Source organism: Ranitomeya variabilis, chromosome 3, assembly GCF_051348905.1.
Source record: "Ranitomeya variabilis isolate aRanVar5 chromosome 3, aRanVar5.hap1, whole genome shotgun sequence".
NCBI lineage: Eukaryota > Metazoa > Chordata > Amphibia > Anura > Dendrobatidae > Ranitomeya > Ranitomeya variabilis.
This window is the reverse complement of record NC_135234.1, coordinates 11463401-11486655: the sequence shown is the minus strand read 5'-3', so window position 1 is coordinate 11486655 and position 23255 is coordinate 11463401. Positions and strand designations below refer to the sequence as shown.

The window sequence follows — 23255 nt, the reverse complement described above, 5'->3', positions numbered from 1 at the left end:
TCTCTGTAGTCACACGCTCTGTATATACTATATATCCACAGCTCCTCTATAGTCACACGCTCTGTATGTACTATATATCCACAGCTCCCCTCTGTAGTCACACGCTCTGTATGTACTATATATCCACAGCTCCTCTCTGTAGTCACACCATGTATATACTATATATCCACAGCTCTTCTCTGTAGTCACACGCTCTGTATATACTATATATCCACAGCTCCTCTCTGTAGTCACACGCTCTGTATGTACTATATATCCACAGCTCCCCTCTGTAGTCACACGCTCTGTATGTACTATATATCCACAGCTCCTCTCTGTAGTCACACCATGTATATACTATATATCCACAGCTCTTCTCTGTAGTCACACGCTCTGTATATACTATATATCCACAGCTCCTCTCTGTAATCACACGCTCTGTATATAAAATATATCCACAGCTCCTCTCTGTAGTCAAATGCTCTGTATATACTATATATTCACAGCTCCTCTGTCAAAGTTTCTATGCACCTCTGCATAAAATCGTATCTGGTTGGTCTGACAACTTCTGTCCTTAGTATAACCACAGTGGTGATCACTTATATTTTATATTACATATTCCTGTATTTTGTCCTTTTCAAGCCCCTGGATATTAATCTTTCTGCTCTGTGGTTACCCAGTAAAGACCTGGGACCCTTTGTGATTATGGGCACCACATGAGCTTTGTGCCAGTGTCTCGCACCAGTCACTGGACTCTATAGATTATATACAGGGCACCGCAATAACCGAGCAGTGTTCCTTCAGACTTATTGGGGGCAGCCTGTCTGCCCGGGGCCGTGTTCATTGATATTTATTGAGCTTCGCTTGGATCATTTCTTTTTAACCATCTGAATATATTAGACATTGCGGTCGGGTCCATCCATCACTTTCCTCTCTGGCATATAAAGAACTGTTCAGTAATTCTACTTTCCCTGGATCTTCAGTCACCAATTCCCCATCACCACTACATCTGCAGATTTTGGGGTTTTTTTATTTGTAAAGAATGTTTGGGGATTTCTCTTGCTTTCCTTGTCATGTGTTGTTGTATTTTTTCTAAGTTCTCCGACTTGATTCCATATTTTTATAGTTTCTATTCAGCTGTTAATAGATGAGTGCCTGAGCTGACCCAAGATTAGCAGTAGACGCCCTTTTGTCATTAACCCCTTCATGACCCAGCCTATTTTGGCCTTAATGACCTTGCCGTTTTTTGCAATTCTGACCAGTGTCCCTTTATGAGGTAATAACTCAGGAACGCTTCAACGGATCCTAGCGATTCTGATCTTGTTTTTTCGTGACATATTGGGCTTCATGTTAGTGGTAAATTTAGGTCGATAATTTCTGAGTTTATTTGTGAAAAAAACGGAAATTTGGCGAAAATTTTGAAAATTTCGCAATTTTCACATTTTGAATTTTTATTCTGTTAAACCAGAGAGTTATGTGACACAAAATAGTTAATAAATAACATTTCCCACATGTCTACTTTACATCAGCACAATTTTGGAAACAAATTTTTTTTTTGCTAGGAAGTTATAAGGGTTAAAATTTGACCAGTGATTTCTCATTTTTACAACAAAATTTACAAAACCATTTTTTTTAGGGACCACCTCACATTTGAAGTCAGTTTGAGGGTTCTATATGGCTGAAAATACCCCAAAGTGACACCATTCTAAAAACTGCACCCCTCAAGGTGCTCAAAACCACATTCAAGAAGTTTATTAACCCTTCAGGTGTTTCACAGCAGCAGAAGCAACATGGAAGTAAAAAATGAACATTTAACTTTTTAGTCACAAAAATGATCTTTTAGCAACAATTTTTTTATTTTCCCAAGGGTAAAAGGAAAAACTGGACCACGAACGATGTTGTCCAATTTGTCCTGAGTACGCTGATACCTCATATGTGGGGGTAAACCACTGTTTGGGCATACGGCAGGGCTTGGAAGGAAAGGAGCGCCATTTGACTTTTTGAATGAAAAATTGGCTCCAATCTTTAGCGGACACCATGTCGCGTTTGGAGAGCCCCCGTGTGCCTAAACATTGGAGCTCCCCCACAAGTGACCCCATTTTGGAAACTAGACCCCCCCAAGGAACTTATCTAGAAGCATAGTGAGCACTTTAAACCCCCAGGTGCTTCACAAATTGATCCGTAAAAATTAAACAGTACTTTTTTTTCACAAAAAAATTATTTTAGCCTCAATTTTTTCATTTTCACATGGGCAACAGGATAAAATGGATCCTAAAATTTGTTGGACAATTTCTCCTGAGTACACTGATACCTCACATGTGGGGGTAAACCACTGTTTGGGCACATTGTAAGGCTCGGAAGGGAAGGAGCGCCATTTGACTTTTTGAATGAAAAATGATCTCCATCGCTAGCAGAGACCATGTCACGTTTGGAGAGCCCCCGTGTGCCTAAACATTGGAGCGCTCCCACAAGTGACCCCATTTTGGAAAGTAGACCCCCCAAGGAACTTATCTAGAAGCATAGTGAGCACTTTAAACTCTCAGGTGCTTCACAAATTGATCCGTAAAAATTAAAAAGTACTTTTTTTTCACACAAAATTTCTTTTAGCCTCAATTTTTTCATTTTCACATGGGCAACAGGATAAAATGGATACTAAAATTTGTTGGGCAATTTCTGCTGAGTATGTTGATACCTCATATGTGGGGGTAAACCACTGTTTGGGTGCACGGCAAGGCTCGGAAGGGGAGGCGTGCCATTTGACTTTTTGAATGGAAAATTAGCTCCAATCGTTAGCGAACACCATGTCGCGTTTGGAGAGCCCCTGTGTGCCTAAACATTGGAGCTCCCCTACACGTGACCCCATTTTGGAAACTAGACCCCCCAAGAAACTTATCTAGATGCATAGTGAGCACTTATAACCCCCAGGTGCTTCACAGAAGTTTATAACGCAGAGCCGTGAAAATAAAAAAATAATTTTTCTTTCCTCAAAAATGAGTTTTAGCCCAGGATTTTTTAATTTTCCAAGGGTAATAGGAGAAATTGGACCCCAAATGTTGTTGTCCAGTTTGTCCTGAGTACGATGATACCCCATATGTGGGGGTAAACCACTGTTTGGGCACACGGCAGGGCTCGGAAGGGAAGGCACGCCATTTGGCTTTTTGAATGGAAAATTAGCTCCAATCATTAGCGGACACCATGTCACGTTTGGAGAGCCCCTGTGTGCCTAAACATTGGAGCTCCCTAACAAGTGACCCCATTTTGGAAACTAGACCTCCCAAGAAACTAATCTAGATGTGTGGTGAGCACTTTGAACCCCCAAGTGCTTCGCAGAAGTTTATAACGCAGAGCCGTGAAAATAATAAATGTGTTTCCTTTCCTCAAAAATATTTTTTTAGCCCAGAATTTTTTATTTTTGCAAGGGTAACAGGAGAAATTGGACCCCAAAAGTTGTTGTCCAGTTTCTCCTGAGTACGGTGATACCCCATATGTGGGGGTAAACCACTGTTTGGGCACATGCCGGGGCTCGGAAGGGAAGTAGTGACGTTTTGGAATGCAGACTTTGATGGAATGCTCTGCGGGCGTCACGTTGCATTTGCAGAGCCCCTGATGTGCCTAAACAGTAGGAACTCCCCACAAGTGACTCCATTTTGGAAACTAGACCCCCCAAGGAACTTATCTAGATGTGTGGTGAGCACTTTGAACCCCCAAGTGCTTCACAGAAGTTTATAACGCAGAGCCGTGAAAATAATAAATGTGTTTCCTTTCCTCAAAAATATTTTTTTAGCCCAGAATTTTTTATTTTTGCAAGGGTAACAGGAGAAATTGGACCCCAAAAGTTGTTGTCCAGTTTCTCCTGAGTACGCTGATACCCCATATGTGGGGGTAAACCACTGTTTGGGCACATGCCGGGGCTCGGAAGGGAAGTAGTGACGTTTTGGAATGCAGACTTTGATGGAATGGTCTGCTGGCGTCACGTTGCATTTGCAGAGCCCCTGATGTGCCTAAACAGTAGAAACACCCCACAAGTGACCCCATTTTGGAAACTAGACCCCCCAAGGAACTTATCTAGATGTGTGATGAGCACATTCAACCCCCAAGTGCTTCACAGAAGTTTACAACACAGAGCCGTGAAAATAAAAAATCATTTTTCTTTCCTCAAAAAATATGTTTTAGCAAGCAATTTTTTATTTTCACAAGGGTAACAGGAGAAATTGGGCCCCAATGTTTGTTGCCCAGTTTGTTGTGAGTACAGTGATACCCCATATGTGGGGGTAAACCACTGTTTGGGCGCACGTCAGGGCTCGGAAGGGAAGTAGTGACATTTGAAATGCAGACTTTGATGGAATGGTCTGCGGGCGTCACGTTGCATTTGCAGAGCCCCTGATGTGCCTAAACAGTAGAAACACCCCACAAGTGACCCCATTTTGGAAACTAGACCCCCCAAGGAACTTATCTAGATGTGTGATGAGCACGTTCAACCTCCAAGTGCTTCACAGAAGTTTACAACGCAGAGCCGTGAAAATAAAAAATAATTCTTCTTTCCTCAAAAATTATGTCTTAGCAAGTAATTTTTTATTTTTGCAAGGGTAACAGGAGAAATTGGACCCCAACAGTTGTTGCCCAGTTTGTCCTGAGTACGCTGGTACCCCAAATGTGGGGGTAAACCACTGTTTGGGCACACGTCGGGGCTTGGAAGGGAGGGAGCACCATTTGACTTTTTGAATGCAAGATTGGCTGGAATCAATGGTGGCGCCATGTTGCGTTTGGAGACCCCTGATGTGCCCTAACAGTGGAAACCCCTCATTTCTAACTTCAACACTAACCCCAACACACCCCTATCCCTAATCCCAACTGTAGCCATAACCCTAATCCCAACCCTAACCCCAACACACCCCTAACCACAACCCTAACCCCAACACACCCGTAACCCTAATTCCAACCCTAGCCCTAATTCCAACCCTAACCCTAAGGGTATGTGCCCACGTAGCGGATTCGTGTGAGATTTTTCCGCACGACTTTTGAAAAATCTGCAAGTAAAAGGCACTGCGTTTTACCTGCGGATTTACAGCAGATTTCCAGTGTTTTTTTGTGCGGATTTCACCTGCGGATTCCTATTGAGGAACAGGTGTAAAACGCTGCGGAATCCGCACAAAGAATTGACATGCTGTGGAAAATACAACGCAGCGTTTCTGCACGGAATTTTCCGCACCATGGGCACAGCGGATTTGGTTTTCCATAGGTGTACACGGTACTGTAAACCTGATGGAAAACTGCTACGAATTCGCAGCGGCCGATCCGCTGCGGATCCGCGGCCGATCCGCTGCGGATCCGCGGCCGATCCGCTGCGGATCCGCTGCCAAATCCGCACATGCCATAACCCTAACCCTAGTTCTAACCCTAGTTCTAACCCTAACCACAGTGGGAAAAAAAAAAATATATATTTTCTTTATTTTATTATTGTCCCTATCTATGGGGGTGATAAAGGGGGGGGTTTATTTATTATTTTTTTTTATTTTGATCGCTGTGGTAGAACCTACCACAGCGATCAAAATGTACCTGTAAGGAATCTGCCGGCCGGCGGGCGTACTGAGCATGCGCCCGCCATTTTGGAAGATGGCGGCGCCCAGCGAGGAGACGGCCGGACACCGGGAGGATCGGTAAGTATGAAGGGGTGGTGGGGGGGTGGATCTGAGCACAGGGGGGGTGATCGGAGGACGGGGGGAGCGGACAGCAGGACGGGGGAGCGGGCAGGAGCACGGGGCAGCGGAGCACAGGACGGAGGGGACCGGACCCCATAACGGAGCGGTGGGGGGGCGATCGGTGGGGTGGGGGGTGGTCACTTCAGGTTTTCCAGCCATGGCCGATGATATTGCAGCATCGGCCATGGCTGGATTGTAATATTTCACCTGTTTTTTAGGTGAAATATTACAAATCGCTCTGATTGGCAGTTTCACTTTCAACAGCCAATCAGAGCGATCGTAGCCACGGGGGGGTGAAGCCACCCCCCCTGGGCTGAAGCACCACTCCCCCTCTCCCTGCAGATCGGGTAAAATAGGAGTTAACCCTTTCACCCGATCTGCAGGGACGCGATCATTCCATGACGCCACATAGGCGTCATGGGTCGGATTGGCACGGGTTTTCATGACGCCTATGTGGCGTCATGGGTCGGGAAGGGGTTAATATTCTTCCCAGCTGTAGGTTTGTCATCTTTGCGTGTTACCTAGAGGAAGATGGTTTTCAGTCTAACCACTATAGATGTAAAGCTCCCATATATCCTGTGTATCACTATATGGGCAACACAGTGGCTAGCAATATACTACATATAGGGCAACACGTTGGCGCTATATAAAGGGCTGTGGAACACGATGGCGCTATATAAAGGGCTGTGGAACACGATGGCGCTATATAAAGGGCTGTGGAACACGATGGCGCTATATAAAGGGCTGTGGAACACGATGGCGCTATATAAAGGGCTGTGGAACACGATGGCGCTATATAAAGGGCTGTGGAACACGATGGCGCTATATAAAGGTCTGTGGAACACGATGGCACTATATAAAGGGCTGTGGAACACGATGGCGCTATATAAAGGGCTGTGGAACACGATGGCGCTATATAAAGGGCTGTGGAACATTATGGCGCTATATAAAGGGCTGTGGGATACGATGGCGCTATATAAAGGGCTGTGGGATATGATGGCGCTATATAAAGGGCTGTGGGACACGATGGCGCTATATAAAGGGCTGTGGGATATGATGGCGCTATATAAAGGGCTGTGGGACACGATGGCGCTATATAAAGGGCTGTGGGACACGATGGCGCTATATAAAGGGCTGTGGGACACGATGGCGCTATATAAAGGGCTGTGGGACACGATGGCGCTATATAAAGGGCTGTGGGACACGATGGCGCTATATAAAGGGCTGTGGGACACGATGGCGCTATATAAAGGGCTGTGGGACACGATGGCGCTATATAAAGGGCTGTGGGACACGATGGCGCTATATAAAGGGCTGTGGGACACGATGGCGCTATATAAAGGGCTGTGGGACACGATGGCGCTATATAAAGGGCTGTGGGACACGATGGCGCTATATAAAGGGCTGTGGGACACGATGGCGCTATATAAAGGGCTGTGGGACACGATGGCGCTATATAAAGGGCTGTGGGACACGATGGCGCTATATAAAGGGCTGTGGGACACGATGGCGCTATATAAAGGGCTGTGGGACACGATAGCGCTATATAAAGGGCTGTGGAACACGATGGCGCTATATAAAGGGCTGTGGAACACGATGGCGCTATATAGAGGTAGTGGTAGAGGATGTCCCACTGCTGCAGCTGTCTCTCCATTTTCTTCCCTCCCTGCTTTGTAGTAAATGGTTCTGTACAGACCTCCGCTCAGATAAGCTTCAATGTGTCATAAAGCAGGTAAATGTCTGCTGGTCGTCATCACAAACCAGTAGAATTGGTCTCATCTTCAATCATTGATGGCCTAAAGGGCGTAAACTCCCACCGCTCTGGTCAGAGTACGACTGGGTTATGGTCCAATAAACCCCGGTGTCTGGACGGATGAATGTTGAATCTTGCACAAAATCCTATCTGCTCCTCTTGTCTGTTATGCATTTTTTTTTTTTTCTTTTTTTTTTTTTCATTTAGGGCAAAGTTTCCTGATCGTCCATTATGTGGCCTGTTTCTCTTATTCTGTGCAGTAAAAAACGCTGAACGGATTTTTTCCTTAACAAGGGCAGTCGCAAATGATGAATTAGGTTAAAACATCTGGTTCAATAAAATCATGTCCACAAGAAGAAAGTTACATTACTTGGTTTCATCTTTATCTGCTGGTGACCGACCCTCTATTGATTCTTCCAGATCCAGTTCTCATCTCCAACATGACCAGTAACAGCAGCCGGCCGGGTGAGGACATCGCTGTGAGCGTCCAGTTCTCTGGAGAAGAGGCGACTCTGACCTGGGAGGTGGACGGGGGGCTTCTACCTGACCGATACCGGCTGATAGATGATAACAGGACGGTGATTATCCCGAGAGCCCAGAGAGACGACATCGGGAGAAGACTCAGTGTCCGGATCACGAACCCAGTCAGTGAGGAGACCCGGGAACACCAACTGAAGGCTACAGGTAAGAGGGTATTACTGGGGTATTATATGTACCCCACACCTTCTATACCCCATGTACTGGAGATTACAGGTAAGAGGGTATTACTGGGGTATTATATGTACCCCACACCTTCTATACCTCATGTACTGGAGATTACAGGTAAGAGGATATTACTGGGGTATTATATGTACCCCACACCTTCTATACCCCATGTACTGGAGATTACAGGTAAGAGGGTATTACTGGGGTATTATATGTACCTCACACCTTCTATACCTCATGTACTGGAGATTACAGGTAAGAGGATATTACTGGGGTATTATATGTACCCCACACCTTCTATACCCCATGTACTGGAGATTACAGGTAAGAGGATATTACTGGGGTATTATATGTACCCCACACCTTCTTACCCCATGTACTGGAGATTACAGGTACGAGGGTGTTACTGGTGTATTATATGTACCCCACACCTTCTATACCCCATGTACTGGAGATTACAGGTAAGAGGGTATTACTGGGGTATTATATGTACCCTGCACCTTCTATACCCCATGTACTGGAGATTACAGGTAAGAGGGGTATTACTGGGGTATTATATGTACCCCACACCTTCTATACCCCATGTACTGGAGATTACAGGTACGAGGGTGTTACTGGGGTATTATATGTACCCCACACCTTCTATACCCCATGTACTGGAGATTACAGGTAAGGGGATATTACTGGGGTATTATATGTACCCCACACCTTCTTACCCCATGTACTGGAGATTACAGGTACGAGGGTGTTACTGGTGTATTATATGTACCCCACACCTTCTATACCCCATGTACTGGAGATTACAGGTAAGAGGGTATTACTGGGGTATTATATGTACCCCACACCTTCTATACCCCATGTACTGGAGATTACAGGTAAGAGGGTATTACTGGGGTATTATATGTACCCCACACCTTCTATACCCCATGTACTGGAGATTACAGGTAAGAGGATATTACTGGGGTATTATATGTACCCCACACCTTCTATACCCCATGTACTGGAGAATACAGGTAAGAGGGTATTACTGGGGTATTATATGTACCCCACACCTTCTATACCCCATGTACTGGAGATTACAGGTAAGAGGGTATTACTGGGGTATTATATGTACCCCACACCTTCTTACCCTATGTACTGGAGATTACAGGTACGAGGGTGTTACTGGGGTATTATATGTACCCCACACCTTCTATACCCCATGTACTGGAGATTACAGGTAAGAGGGTAATACTGGGGTATTATATGTACCCACACCTTCTATACCCCATGTACTGGAGATTACAGGTAAGGGGATATTACTGGGGTATTATATGTACCCCACACCTTCTTACCCCATGTACTGGAGATTACAGGTAAGAGGGTATTACTGGGGTATTATATGTACCCACACCTTCTATACCCCATGTACTGGAGATTACAGGTAAGGGGATATTACTGGGGTATTATATGTACCCCACACCTTCTTACCCCATGTACTGGAGATTACAGGTACGAGGGTGTTACTGGTGTATTATATGTACCCCACACCTTCTATACCCCATGTACTGGAGATTACAGGTAAGAGGGTATTACTGGGGTATTATATGTACCCCACACCTTCTATACCCCATGTACTGGAGATTACAGGTAAGAGGGTATTACTGGGGTATTATATGTACCCCACACCTTCTTACCCCATGTACTGGAGATTACAGGTACGAGGGTGTTACTGGTGTATTATATGTACCCCACACCTTCTATACCCCATGTACTGGAGATTACAGGTAAGAGGGTATTACTGGGGTATTATATGTACCCCACACCTTCTATACCCATGTACTGGAGATTACAGGTAAGAGGGTATTACTGGGGTATTATATGTACCCCACACCTTCTATACCCATGTACTGGAGATTACAGGTAAGAGGATATTACTGGGGTATTATATGTACCCCGCACCTTCTATACCCCATGTACTGGAGATTACAGGTAAGAGGATATTACTGGGGTATAATATGTACCCCACACCTTCTATACCCCATGTACTGGAGATTACAGGTGAGAGGGTATTACTGGGGTATTATATGTACCCCACCCCTTGTATACCCCATGTACTGGAGATTACAGGTAAGAGGGTATTACTGGGGTATTATATGTACCCCACACCTTCTATACCCCATGTACTGGAGATTACAGGTAAGAGGGTAATACTGGGGTATTATATGTACCCACACCTTCTATACCCCATGTACTGGAGATTACAGGTAAGGGGATATTACTGGGGTATTATATGTACCCCACACCTTCTTACCCCATGTACTGGAGATTACAGGTAAGAGGGTATTACTGGGGTATTATATGTACCCACACCTTCTATACCCCATGTACTGGAGATTACAGGTAAGGGGATATTACTGGGGTATTATATGTACCCCACACCTTCTTACCCCATGTACTGGAGATTACAGGTACGAGGGTGTTACTGGTGTATTATATGTACCCCACACCTTCTATACCCCATGTACTGGAGATTACAGGTAAGAGGGTATTACTGGGGTATTATATGTACCCCACACCTTCTATACCCCATGTACTGGAGATTACAGGTAAGAGGGTATTACTGGGGTATATGTACCCCACACCTTCTATGCCCCATGTACTGGAGATTACAGGTAAGAGGGTATTACTGGGGTATTATATGTACCCCACACCTTCTATACCCCATGTACTGGAGATTACAGGTAAGAGGGTATTACTGGGGTATTATATGTACCCCACACCTTCTATACCCCATGTACTGGAGATTACAGGTAAGAGGGTAATACTGGGGTATTATCTGTACCCCACACCTTCTATACCCATGTACTGGAGATTACAGGTGAGAGGGTATTACTGGGGTATTATATGTACCCCACACCTTCTATACCCCATGTACTGGAGATTACAGGTAAGAGGGTAATACTGGGGTATTATATGTACCCACACCTTCTATACCCCATGTACTGGAGATTACAGGTAAGGGGATATTACTGGGGTATTATATGTACCCCACACCTTCTTACCCCATGTACTGGAGATTACAGGTACGAGGGTGTTACTGGTGTATTATATGTACCCCACACCTTCTATACCCCATGTACTGGAGATTACAGGTAAGAGGGTATTACTGGGGTATTATATGTACCCCACACCTTCTATACCCCATGTACTGGAGATTACAGGTAAGAGGGTATTACTGGGGTATTATATGTACCCCACACCTTCTATACCCCATGTACTGGAGATTACAGGTAAGAGGGTAATACTGGGGTATTATCTGTACCCCACACCTTCTATACCCATGTACTGGAGATTACAGGTGAGAGGGTATTACTGGGGTATTATATGTACCCCACACCTTCTTACCCCATGTACTGGAGATTACAGGTAAGGGGATATTACTGGGGTATTATATGTACCCCACACCTTCTATACCCCATGTACTGGAGATTACAGGTAAGAGGGTATTACTGGGGTATTATATGTACCCACACCTTCTATACCCCATGTACTGGAGATTACAGGTAAGAGGGTATTACTGGGGTATTATATGTACCCCACACCTTCTATACCCCATGTACTGGAGATTACAGGTAAGAGGGTATTACTGGGGTATTATATGTACCCACACCTTCTATACCCCATGTACTGGAGATTACAGGTGAGAGGGTATTACTGGGGTATTATATGTACCCCACACCTTCTTACCCCATGTACTGGAGATTACAGGTAAGGGGATATTACTGGGGTATTATATGTACCCCACACCTTCTATACCCCATGTACTGGAGATTACAGGTAAGAGGGTATTACTGGGGTATTATATGTACCCACACCTTCTATACCCCATGTACTGGTGATTACAGGTAAGAGGGTATTACTGGGGTATTATATGTACCCCACCCCTTGTATACCCCATGTACTGGAGATTACAGGTAAGAGGGTATTACTGGGGTATTATATGTACCCCACCCCTTGTATACCCCATGTACTGGAGATTACAGGTAAGAGGGTATTACTGGGGTATTATATGTACCCCACACCTTCTATACCCCATGTACTGGAGATTACAGGTAAGAGGGGTATTACTGGGGTATTATATGTACCCCACACCTTCTATACCCCATGTACTGGAGATTACAGGTAAGAGGGTATTACTGGGTTATTATATGTACCCACACCTTCTATACCCCATGTACTGGAGATTACAGGTGAGAGGGTATTACTGGGGTATTATATGTACCCCACACCTTCTTACCCCATGTACTGGAGATTACAGGTAAGGGGATATTACTGGGGTATTATATGTACCCCACACCTTCTATACCCCATGTACTGGAGATTACAGGTAAGAGGGTATTACTGGGGTATTATATGTACCCCACACCTTCTATACCCCATGTACTGGAGATTACAGGTAAGAGGGTATTACTGGGGTATTATATGTACCCACACCTTCTATACCCCATGTACTGGTGATTACAGGTAAGAGGGTATTACTGGGGTATTATATGTACCCCACACCTTCTATACCCCATGTACTGGAGATTACAGGTAAGAGGGTATTACTGGGGTATTATATGTACCCCACACCTTCTATACCCCATGTACTGGAGATTACAGGTAAGGGGATATTACTGGGGTATTATATGTACCCCACCCCTTGTATACCCCATGTACTGGAGATTACAGGTGAGAGGGTATTACTGGGGTATTATATGTACCCCACCCCTTGTATACCCCATGTACTGGAGATTACAGGTAAGAGGGTATTACTGGGGTATTATATGTACCCCACACCTTCTATACCCCATGTACTGGAGATTACAGGTAAGAGGGGTATTACTGGGGTATTATATGTACCCCACACCTTCTATACCCCATGTACTGGAGATTACAGGTAAGGGGATATTACTGGGGTATTATATGTACCCCACACCTTCTATACCCCATGTACTGGAGATTACAGGTAAGAGGGTATTACTGGGGTATTATATGTACCCCACACCTTCTATACCCCATGTACTGGAGATTACAGGTACGAGGGTGTTACTGGTGTATTATATGTACCCCACACCTTCTATACCCCATGTACTGTGATTGGTCTTTTCTTGTACCAATGTGGCCTATCAAACTTAAACTTCCAAGGAGGCCACACACCGCTCTGTGATCAGAGTAGACCGGTTTATGGTCCAGTAAACCTCGGTGCACTGATGAATGTCGAATCTTGCACAAAATAATAGTCTTTGATTCATCATCTTTTTTTTTTTTTTCTCCTTAGAGCAAAAAGTTTCCCAATCGTCCATTATGTTGTATGTTTCTCTTATTTTGTGATCAAAAATAACATTAAACGATATCGTACCTCCCAAGGGCAGTAGCAAATGATGAATTCAGTTTAAAACCAAACCATCAGCTGCCCTTACCCCCCAATCTGCCACGATCTTTATTGAACCCTTTATCTACCCTTTTAACGCCATTTTATTAGCTTATTTATAACCATAAAATCAGTTTTCAATCTGCTGTTGAGATTATCATTATTCCTGGATTTGCACAGTGATGATGCTGGTTGTGCGCTGCTCGGCTTCATCGGTGCACTTTGTACATCCAGGCAGGGAAACATCGTATGCAAGATGCAGGAGCATCTCACAAAATTAGAAATTCATCACAAAGTTAATTTATTTCGGTTCTTCAATACATAAAGTGAATCTCCTATATTATATGGAGTCATTACAGAGTGATGTATTTCACGTGTTTATTTCTGTTAATGTTGATGATTATGGCTTACAGCCAATGAAAACCCAAAAGTCATTATCTCAGTAAATTAGAATACTTTATAACACCAGCTTGAAAAATGATTGTAAAATTTGTATGTTCCCTACGGAAATGTATGTTCAGTAAATGCCCTCAATACTTGGTCCTTTTGCATTACTGCATCAATGCGGTGTGGCATGGAGGCGATCAGCCTGTGGTTCTGCTGAGGGGTTATGGAAGCCCAGGTTGCTTTGATAGCTGCCTTCAGCTCGTCTGCATTGTTGGGTCTGGTGTCTCATCTTCCTCTTGACAATACTCCATAGATTCTCTATGGGGTTAAGGTCAGGCGAGTTTGCTGCCAATCTAGCCCAGTGATACTGTTGTTTTTACACCAGGCATTGGTACTTTTGGCAGTGTGGACTGGGGCCAAGTCCTGCTGGAGAATGACATTTCCATCTCCAAAAAGCTTGTCGGCAGAGGGAAGCATGAAGTGCTCTACAATGTCCTGGTAGACGGCTGTGCTGACTTTGGTCTTGATAACACACAGTGGACCTACACCAGCAGATGACATGGCTCCCCAAACCATCACTGATGGTGGAGACTTCACACTAGACCTCCAGCAGCTTGGATTGTGGCCTCCACTCTTCCTCCAGACTCTGGGACCTTGATTTCCAAGGTCTAGTGTGAAGTCTCCACCATAAGTGATGGTTTGGGGAACCATGTCATCTGCTGGTGTGGGTCCACTGTGTTTTATCAAGACCAAAGTCAGCGCAGCCGTCTACCAGGACATTGTAGAGCACTTCATGCTTCCCTCTGCCGACAAGCTTTCTGGATATGGAAATGTCATTCTCCAACAGGACTTAGCCCCTGTCCACACTGCCAAAAGTACCAATGCCTGGTGTAAAAACAACAGTATCACTGGGCTTGATTGGCAGCAAACTCGCCTGAGCTTAACCCTATAGAGAATCTATGGAGTATTGTCAGGAGGAAGATGAGACACCAGACCCAACAATGCAGACGAGCTGAAGGCTCCTATCAAAGCAACCTGGGCTTCCATAACCCCTCAGCAGTGCCACAGACTGATCGCCTCCATGCCACGCCGCATTGATGCAGTAATTGATGCAGAAGGAGCCGCGACCAAGTACTGAGTACATTTACTGAACAGACATTTCAGGAGGACAACTTTTCAGATTTTTCAAGCTGGTGTTATAAAGTATTGTAATTTATTGAGATAATGACTTTTGGGTTTTCATTGACTGTAAGCCATAATCATCAACATTAACAGAAATAAACACACAAAATAGATCACTCTGTGTGTAATGACTCTATAGAATATAGGAGATTCACTTTTTGTATTGAAGAACTGAAATAAATTAACTTTTTGATAATATTCTAATTTTGTGAGAGGTGTGTGTGTGTGTGTGTGTGTGTGTGTGTGTGTGTGTGTTTTCCCTAACCCTGGACAGTTCATATTTTACTGCAGACTTGGACTAATAGAAATGTGTTTCTCTCCCCAGATCCTGTCTCTGTATCTTCTCCTGGTGGATATGTTACTATTGGAATAGTGTTTACAGTCGTGGTGATGACTTGCATCGCTCTGCTAGTAAAGGTGAGTGTTTCTGTATCATCCAGCACTGACCTCCCCAATACCGGTCACTACTCCTCATCGTCCAGCCCTGACCAACCTGTCGCCAGACACTGCATCTCACACATCATCCAGCACTGACCTCCCCAATGCCGGTCACTACACATTCCTTGTCCTCTCCTGTGAGTCTCCATTATGGCGTCTCCTGTACAGACCAGTGACAGCAGTGGTAGTTGTGGTCTTGGGGCTCAGCCTCTATACGATGCACAGGGCAGATTAGACCCTTGTATTTCAGAGAACAGATGAAGAATTTCTCGCCCCGGTGAAGTCACCGCCCCGGTATTGTCCATTATACTCATCCAGGTAACGGGTGAGACTGGTTTATTATAAATGACAAAAAAACGATCTCCACATAATGTCACCACAGCCCGTCCTATAAAGTATCATCTATACCAAAAGGAAGGCGAGAACTGGAGTAAATGAAACAATTAGTGATATTTCTATTTTACTCCTTTTTCACTGACCAAAATGCTGCCGAACAATAAAGAAAACCCCGACCTCTGTTCAACTCCCTCAATAAAAGGATAAAACCTGCGGTCAGAGTCCTCACAGTCTCTGAACCCTTTCATTACATTCATTTCATTGTGGTTGCGTAGACTGTGAATAAAGGTGTTTACAAAATGTGCAGATAACTGAGGGTCAGCGATGATTGTTTCCATGAGGATCACACTGATTCTGTATATGGGACCAGTGCAAAAACGAGGATGTCGGCACAGGATACTGGGAGGTGATGACTAATGACCGGACTAGATGTGGAGGTGACCGGTGTCTTTTTCTTATAGTGCCGGTGTTGTAAGAAGACCGAAGATAAGGAGAGACGCCCAGAAGAAACCGGAGATCGGATCAGCTCCTCACAGACAGGTACTGATCACATCTGTATATAGTGATTGTAGGGAGGACGGATCGGCTCCTCACAGACGGGTACTGATCACATCTGTGTATAGTGATTGTAGGGAGGACGGATCGGCTCCTCACAGACAGGTACTGATCACATCTGTGTATAGTGATTGTAGGGAGGACGGATCGGCTTCTCACAGACAGGTACTGATCACATCTGTGTATAGTGATTGTAGGGAGGACGGGGTCTTGTCTCCCGATCACCGCCTGGTATACACATGTAATATATAGTAAATCTGTGGAGAGGTCTGCAGCACAATCCACAGGTGTCGGCGCTGTAACCCAGAGTGTTGATAGAGGGAGCTGTGATAATGAGGCGACCATACAGAGCGCCCCCTAGTGATATAATCTCATACACCGCTCTCCCGCTGGATGTGGTGGCTGCAGTCGGTGCTGCTTCGTCTGGCGCTGTCCCCGATCTTCTGGGCCATAACACAATCCTCTCCCACCTATGTCCTCCTGGTGGTCTCCTTCCTATCCTGTTATTACTGGGGTCTTGTCATCCCTCGGACATTACCCCTTCCGTCTTGTGGAGATCTATCACACAGAGGCCTCTAATAACTGATTTATTTCCTTATAGATCTTCCTGGAGAGAAAAGCCTCCTCATCAGGATCCGCAAGATATGGGGGAGAATAAGGGGGAACCCAGAGTATGAAGAAACCCCACAGAGAGATGTAGAGATGTCGGACGTCTTGTCTGTACCAGCGGCAGAGACCGGGAGGGGTGCACTGTAACACAACATGTATTTGTCGCTATTCACTGGGATTACTGGATGGAAAACTTTTGCTCTACTTGGTGTTGTGTACATGAAATTGTCCTAGCAATTTTTTTTTTTTCCCCAGTCAGACAATTTGTATTTTTATCAGCATTTTAATAACTTTTATATATGTATATATTCACTGTATATATAGACAGATGTGTATTTGACTTTTTATAGAGAGAGATTTCTAGATCAACGTCCATATAATCGCCTAATTTCTTCACCTGCAGTAGATCATCAGCAGAGGTTAGGTATTGGGGGCTTCACGGTTTATTTGCCTCAATGACAATTTAAGAGCTTTTAGGAAATATTTTAATCTACTATATAATCGTCTAATTCTGTCTGTCTGTAAGGGTATGTGCACACGTAGAATGGTCCATTGCGGATTTTTCCGCAGCGGATTTGATCAATCCGCAGGGCAAAAACACTGTTTTTCCTGTGGATTTACCGCGGTTTTTGTGCGGATTCCACTGCGGTTTTACACCTGCGGTTTTCTATTATGGAGCAGGTGTAAAACCGCTGCGGATTCCGCAGAAAGAAATTACATGCTGCAGAATGTAAACCGCTGCGTTTCCGCGCATGGGCACAGCGTTTTCGGTTTCCCATAGGTTTACATTGTACTGTAAACTCATGGGAAACTGCTGCGGATCCTCAGCAAAATCCGCATCGTGTGCACAGAGCCTAACGGAATTCCCACGTCGCTGATTGGTGCGGAATTTAACCCCCACTCACAGTGCGACGTAGTTCTGTCCCGTTTGCTGAACAAGTTCTTTCAGTCACAGTGCCACGTAGTTCAGTCACGTTTGCTGAACAAGTTCTGTCAGTCACAGTGCCACGTAGTTCAGTCACGTTTGCTGAACAAGTTCTGTCAGTCACAGTGTGATGTAGTTCAGTCACGTTTGCTGAACAAGTTCTGTCAGTCACAGTGCCACGTAGTTCAGTCACGTTTGCTGAACAAGTTCTGTCAGTCACAGTGTGATGTAGTTCAGTCACGTTTGCTGAACAAGTTCTGTCAGTCACAGTGCCACGTAGTTCAGTCACGTTTGCTGAACAAGTTCTGTCAGTCACAGTGTGATGTAGTTCAGTCACGTTTGCTGAACAAGTTCTGTCAGTCACAGTGCCACGTAGTTCAGTCACGTTTGCTGAACAAGTTCTGTCAGTCACAGTGTGATGTATTAACAAATATATTATAGTGTCAATGTACTTCTTTCGTCCTATGATTGATTTTAAATACAGTTAGATATTCATGTAATGGTTTATATATTTTGATCTGTTTAATAATTTAGTTCAGTTGTATTAAGGTCTATGAGCATTAAAATTTAATGATAATGTATATATTTTACCTGGAAAATCCTGTGTATTCATTGCATTATTCTTAAATCTCATAAATAAACTACATACATATTCTAGAATACGCGATGTGTTAGAATCGGGCTACCATCTACTCTACTATATAATCGTCTAATTCTGTCTGTTTGTCTGTAACTGAAATCCCGCTTCGCTGATTGGTCGCAGGCGTCTGGCGCGAGCAATCAGCAATATTGGTGTGGAATTTAACCCCCTCTCACGTAGTTCAGTCACATTTACTGGACAAGTTCTGTCGGTCACAGTGCCACGTAGTTCAGTCACATTTACTGGACAAGTTCTGTCTGTCACAGTGCCACGTAGTTCAGTCACATTTACTGGACAAGTTCTGTCGGTCACAGTGCCACGTAGTTCAGTCACATTTACTGGACAAGTTCTGTCGGTCACAGTGCCACGTAGTTCAGTCACATTTACTGGACAAGTTCTGTCGGTCACAGTGCCACGTAATTCAGTCACATTTACTGGACAAGTTCTGTCGGTCACAGTGCCACGTAGTTCAGTCACATTTACTGGACAAGTTCTGTCGGTCACAGTGCCACGTAATTCAGTCACATTTACTGGACAAGTTCTGTCGGTCACAGTGCCACGTAGTTCAGTCACATTTACTGGACAAGTTCTGTCAGTCACAGTGCCACGTAGTTCAGTCACATTTACTGGACAAGTTCTGTCGGTCACAGTGCCACGTAGTTCACTCACGTTTACTGAATATTCTTAAATCTTCATATATACACTACATACATATTCTAGAATACCCGATGCGTTCGAATCGGGCCACCATCTAGTATTTTAATAAATGGCTGAGCACCTTAACCCCTTCACCCCCAGCCTGTTTCCACCTTCATGACAGGACAATTTTTTTCAGTGTTCTGACCAGTGTCACTTTATGTGGTAACTCTGGAGCTTCAACTTATCCCAGTGATGCTGAGATTTTTTTATGTCATGTACAACATGTTGGTGGTATCTTTTGGTGGATATAATTTGCATTTATGAAAATATAAAACATTTGACAAATTTGAAAATTTAGCAATTTTTAATACTTATGCCCTTAACCAGAGGGATGTCACACAAAATAGTTAATAACAATTTCCATATGTCTACTTCTCATATGCATTATTTGTAAAAACATTTTTCTTGTTAGGAAGTTATAAGGGTTAAAAGTTGATCAGCAATTTCTCATTTTTCCAACAAAGCTTGCAAAACTATATTTTAGGGACCACCTCACATTTGAAGTGACTTTGATTGGTCTATATGACAGAAAATACCCAATAGTGACACCATTCTAAAAACTGCACCCCTCAAGGTGCTCAAAACCACATTCAAGAAGCATTGTGAAAGGAAAAAAATGAATATTTTATGGTTTCCCACAAAAATCTTACTTTAGCCACAAATTTGTTATTTATTCGAGGGGGAGGGGATCCGCCCTTCAAGGACAGGAAACCTACAGACATAAAAGGATGGCACCTCTTCCACACATCAGTTGGTTTCCTGTCCTTGATGGGTGAACCTCTTCATACATACCTGTGAAGGTAGAAGATTAATCTGATTCCCAGGCCCGGTCACTCGGTTCAGTGGCGGCCCCCTTCCTCAGCTGGTGCGGGGTCCCTGGAAGAACCACAGTGGGTCTAGGGTGGACCGCATGGTAGTGAGCAGAGCGGACAGAGCAGGTGGAGCAGTGTCCGGGAACGATTACCAGCTCTGGATGTTCGGTGCGTATGCCTGCAACTTGCCGACTTTGTCTCTGCTGCATGGCGTCCAACCCTGTTGTCATGCAGGCGGGTCCTGTGGTGCGTCCGTCCCAGTGATGTGTTCGGGGCAGTGACGCATCAGAGCCTAATACCGGCACGGGCCCTGATGACTCGTCCGGGACGGAGCCGGGTGATGCAGCCAGGGGGTAACGTGTCCGGGGGTGGGCTCCGGGCCTGCAAGGGGGGTTTGAGCACTCTAGAGGATCGTGTCATGGCCGGGGGGCATGGCTGGTGAGCTCTGAGGAAGGGATCCAAGATGGCGCTGAAGACCAGGTGACCTGACCAAGATATCCTGGGGCACCGGATGGGTGTGTGCCCAGTGTTTAAAAAGGACACCTACATAGATCCTGCACAGCGGCATCTCGGTCAGAAGCCTCGTGCATCCCGGTGATGACCTCGTGACAGTGCGGGAAATGGCCATGTAAGTGAGCGTCTGGATTCTGCAGAAAGGTCCAGTCAGAGGAGCTGCAGCAGAGTGGACGATTCAGCAGCCTCCAAGGAAGATCCTTCGGCTGAGATGCTTTCCCCCTGTAATCCGGTACCTATTCATTTTATTCGCACTGGTAAGTGATCTTTGTGAAAGTTCACTCTGTGATGTAGTTTTCCCCTTATTTTTTTTCTCCTGTTCCTGCCAGGGAAATTAAGACATAAGGATTGTGCACTTTGCATGTCCCCCTTGCCGGTCTCCTATCTAAAGAGATTTTGTCCGTCATGTATCCAGCAGACAATAGCAGAGGAGACACCTAATTTCGCTACATGTCTAAAGGTACCTTCACACGAAACGACTTTGTAACGATATCGCTAGCGATCCGTGACGTTGCAGCGTCCTCGCTAGCGATATCGTTTCGTTTGACACGCAGCAGCGATCAGGATCCTTCTGTGATTTCGCTGGTCGCTGAATAAAGTCCAGAACTTTATTTGGTCGTCCGATCGCCGTGTATCGTTGTGTTTGAAAGCAAAAGCAACGATACCAGCGATATTTTACACTGGTAACCAGGGTAAACATCGGGTTACCAAGCGCAGGGCCGCGCTTAGTAACCCGATGTTTACCCTGGTTACCAGCGTAAAAGTAAAAAAAACAAACAGTACATGCTCACCTGCGCGTCCCCCAGCGTCTGCTTCCTGACACTGACTGAGACCGGCCCTAAAGTGAAAGTGAAAGCACAGCGGTGACGTCACCGCTGTGCTGTTAGGGCCGGAGCTCAGTCAGTGTCAGGAAGCAGACGCTGGGGGACGCGCAGGTGAGCATGTACTGTTTGTTTTTTTTACTTTTACGCTGGTAACCAGGGTAAACATCGGGTTACTAAGCGCGGCTCTGCGCTTAGCAACCCGATGTTTACCCTGGTTACCCGGGGACCTCGGCGTCGCTGGAGAGCGGTCTGTGTGACAGCTCCCCAGCGATCAAACAGCGACGCTGCAGCGATCGGCATCGTTGTCGCTATCGCTGCAGCGTCGCTTCGTGTGAAGGTACCTTAAGGGAAATTATTAGGATTGAAGTAAAGGAGTCCATGATGTCCCTGTGCCAAGGAGAGACCTGTAAGCAGAAGGAAAAAAGAAGGAAGACTAGGTCCCTGGAATCGGACACTTCTGGGTCATCTTCATCAGCATTTTTCTCTGAAGACAAGAGAGAAATATTCCCTTTCCTCAGCGTTTAAAAGGAGGTATCTCTTTGACGACACGGTGTCAACTTCTTGGGGTAAAGCCCTTCTTGGGGTAAGGCCCTGAAACTTGATGCGGCTGTGGCCAAGGCATCACAAAAATCCTCTTTGCCCTTTGAGGACATAGGGACTTTAAAAGACCCACTGGATAAAAAAAGCAGACACCTTCCTTAAGGGCACCTGGGAGATGTCGGCAAGAGCTCTAAGGCCGGCAGTAGCGTTTATATGTACGACTAGGATCTATGATGATTTGGTTGGATCGATTAGGGACTCAACTGAAGGATAGGATTTCTAGAGAGACTATTCTGGACTTGTTAACAATGATACAGGGTGCCGCAGCATTCTTCTCAGATGCCTCAGCTGACTCGGTCTGGTTGGTAGCAAAAGCTGCGACCCTCTCAAATGCAGCTCAGAGAGTGTTGTGGCTGAAATGCTGGCCCAGGGACATTCAGGCCAGGTCTAAACTTTATGCTATTCCATGTGAGGGGGGAGTACGTGTTTTGGCCGGTCCTAGACAATCTTGTGGAGAAGGCAGGGGATGATAAGAAATCTCCCAGTCTGTCGTTTCCCTCCTACAGTAGTCCCTTCAGTAGGAGAAAATTTATCCTTGGAAAGCATTCCAGGGACCGAGCCAAGTGGGATGATAGGAGGAAAGGGTCATCCTGTCAGGATCCTCTCCAACCAATAGGTAACTGTGGCCTACATCAACCACCAAGGGGGAACCCGATCCAGACCCTTAATGGAGGTGGTGGATCGATTATTTCAAGTAGCGGAGAACCATTTTCTATCACGAACTGCTCTTCACATAAGCGGAAAAGAAAACATCAGAGCAGATTTTTTGAGCCGCAACCTACTCAGGCAGGGAGAGTGGGTACTGAATGATTCCATCTTCAAGCAGATTGTGTGGATGTGGGGTTGTCCGGACATAGACCTCTTTGCCACCAAAAAGAACAGAAAGGTGAAGAGGTTCTGTTATCTCAACCCCAGAGATAAGACATTGGCGGTGGATGCCTTCCTGATCAGGTGGAACTTCAAACTAGCTAATACTTTTCCCCCCTTAGCTTTGTTGCCACTGGTAGTGAGAAAGGTCAGGGAAGACAGGGCAAGAATTATTGTGGTTGCCCCCTTTTGGCCCAGAAGGGCATGGTTTTCATGGCTAAGGACCATTTCGGTCACCGAGCTGTGGATGCTACTGGAGCTCCCGGATCTCCTCTCCCAAGGGCCAGTCGGATTCTGGAGTTCCTTCAGAAAGGGCTTGAGATGGGTCTATCCACGA

At 45.2% G+C, this 23255-nt stretch overlaps 1 protein-coding gene across 3 annotated transcripts in view; it reads left to right on the top strand.

The window, feature by feature from the left end:
• LOC143814943 (uncharacterized) overlaps positions 1–18581 on the top strand; it is a 551462-nt gene extending 532881 nt beyond the window's left edge. For all 3 annotated transcript variants that reach the window (XM_077293659.1, XM_077293661.1, XM_077293660.1), the window contains exons 3-6: positions 7852–8115; positions 15426–15517; positions 16336–16414; positions 17031–18581. In XM_077293659.1, the coding sequence (XP_077149774.1) occupies positions 7852–8115; positions 15426–15517; positions 16336–16414; positions 17031–17185 (590 nt within the window). In that variant the 3' untranslated portion in view covers positions 17186–18581. The remainder of the gene's footprint in view (positions 1–7851; positions 8116–15425; positions 15518–16335; positions 16415–17030) is intronic.
• The last annotated feature ends 4674 nt before the right edge of the window (positions 18582–23255 follow it).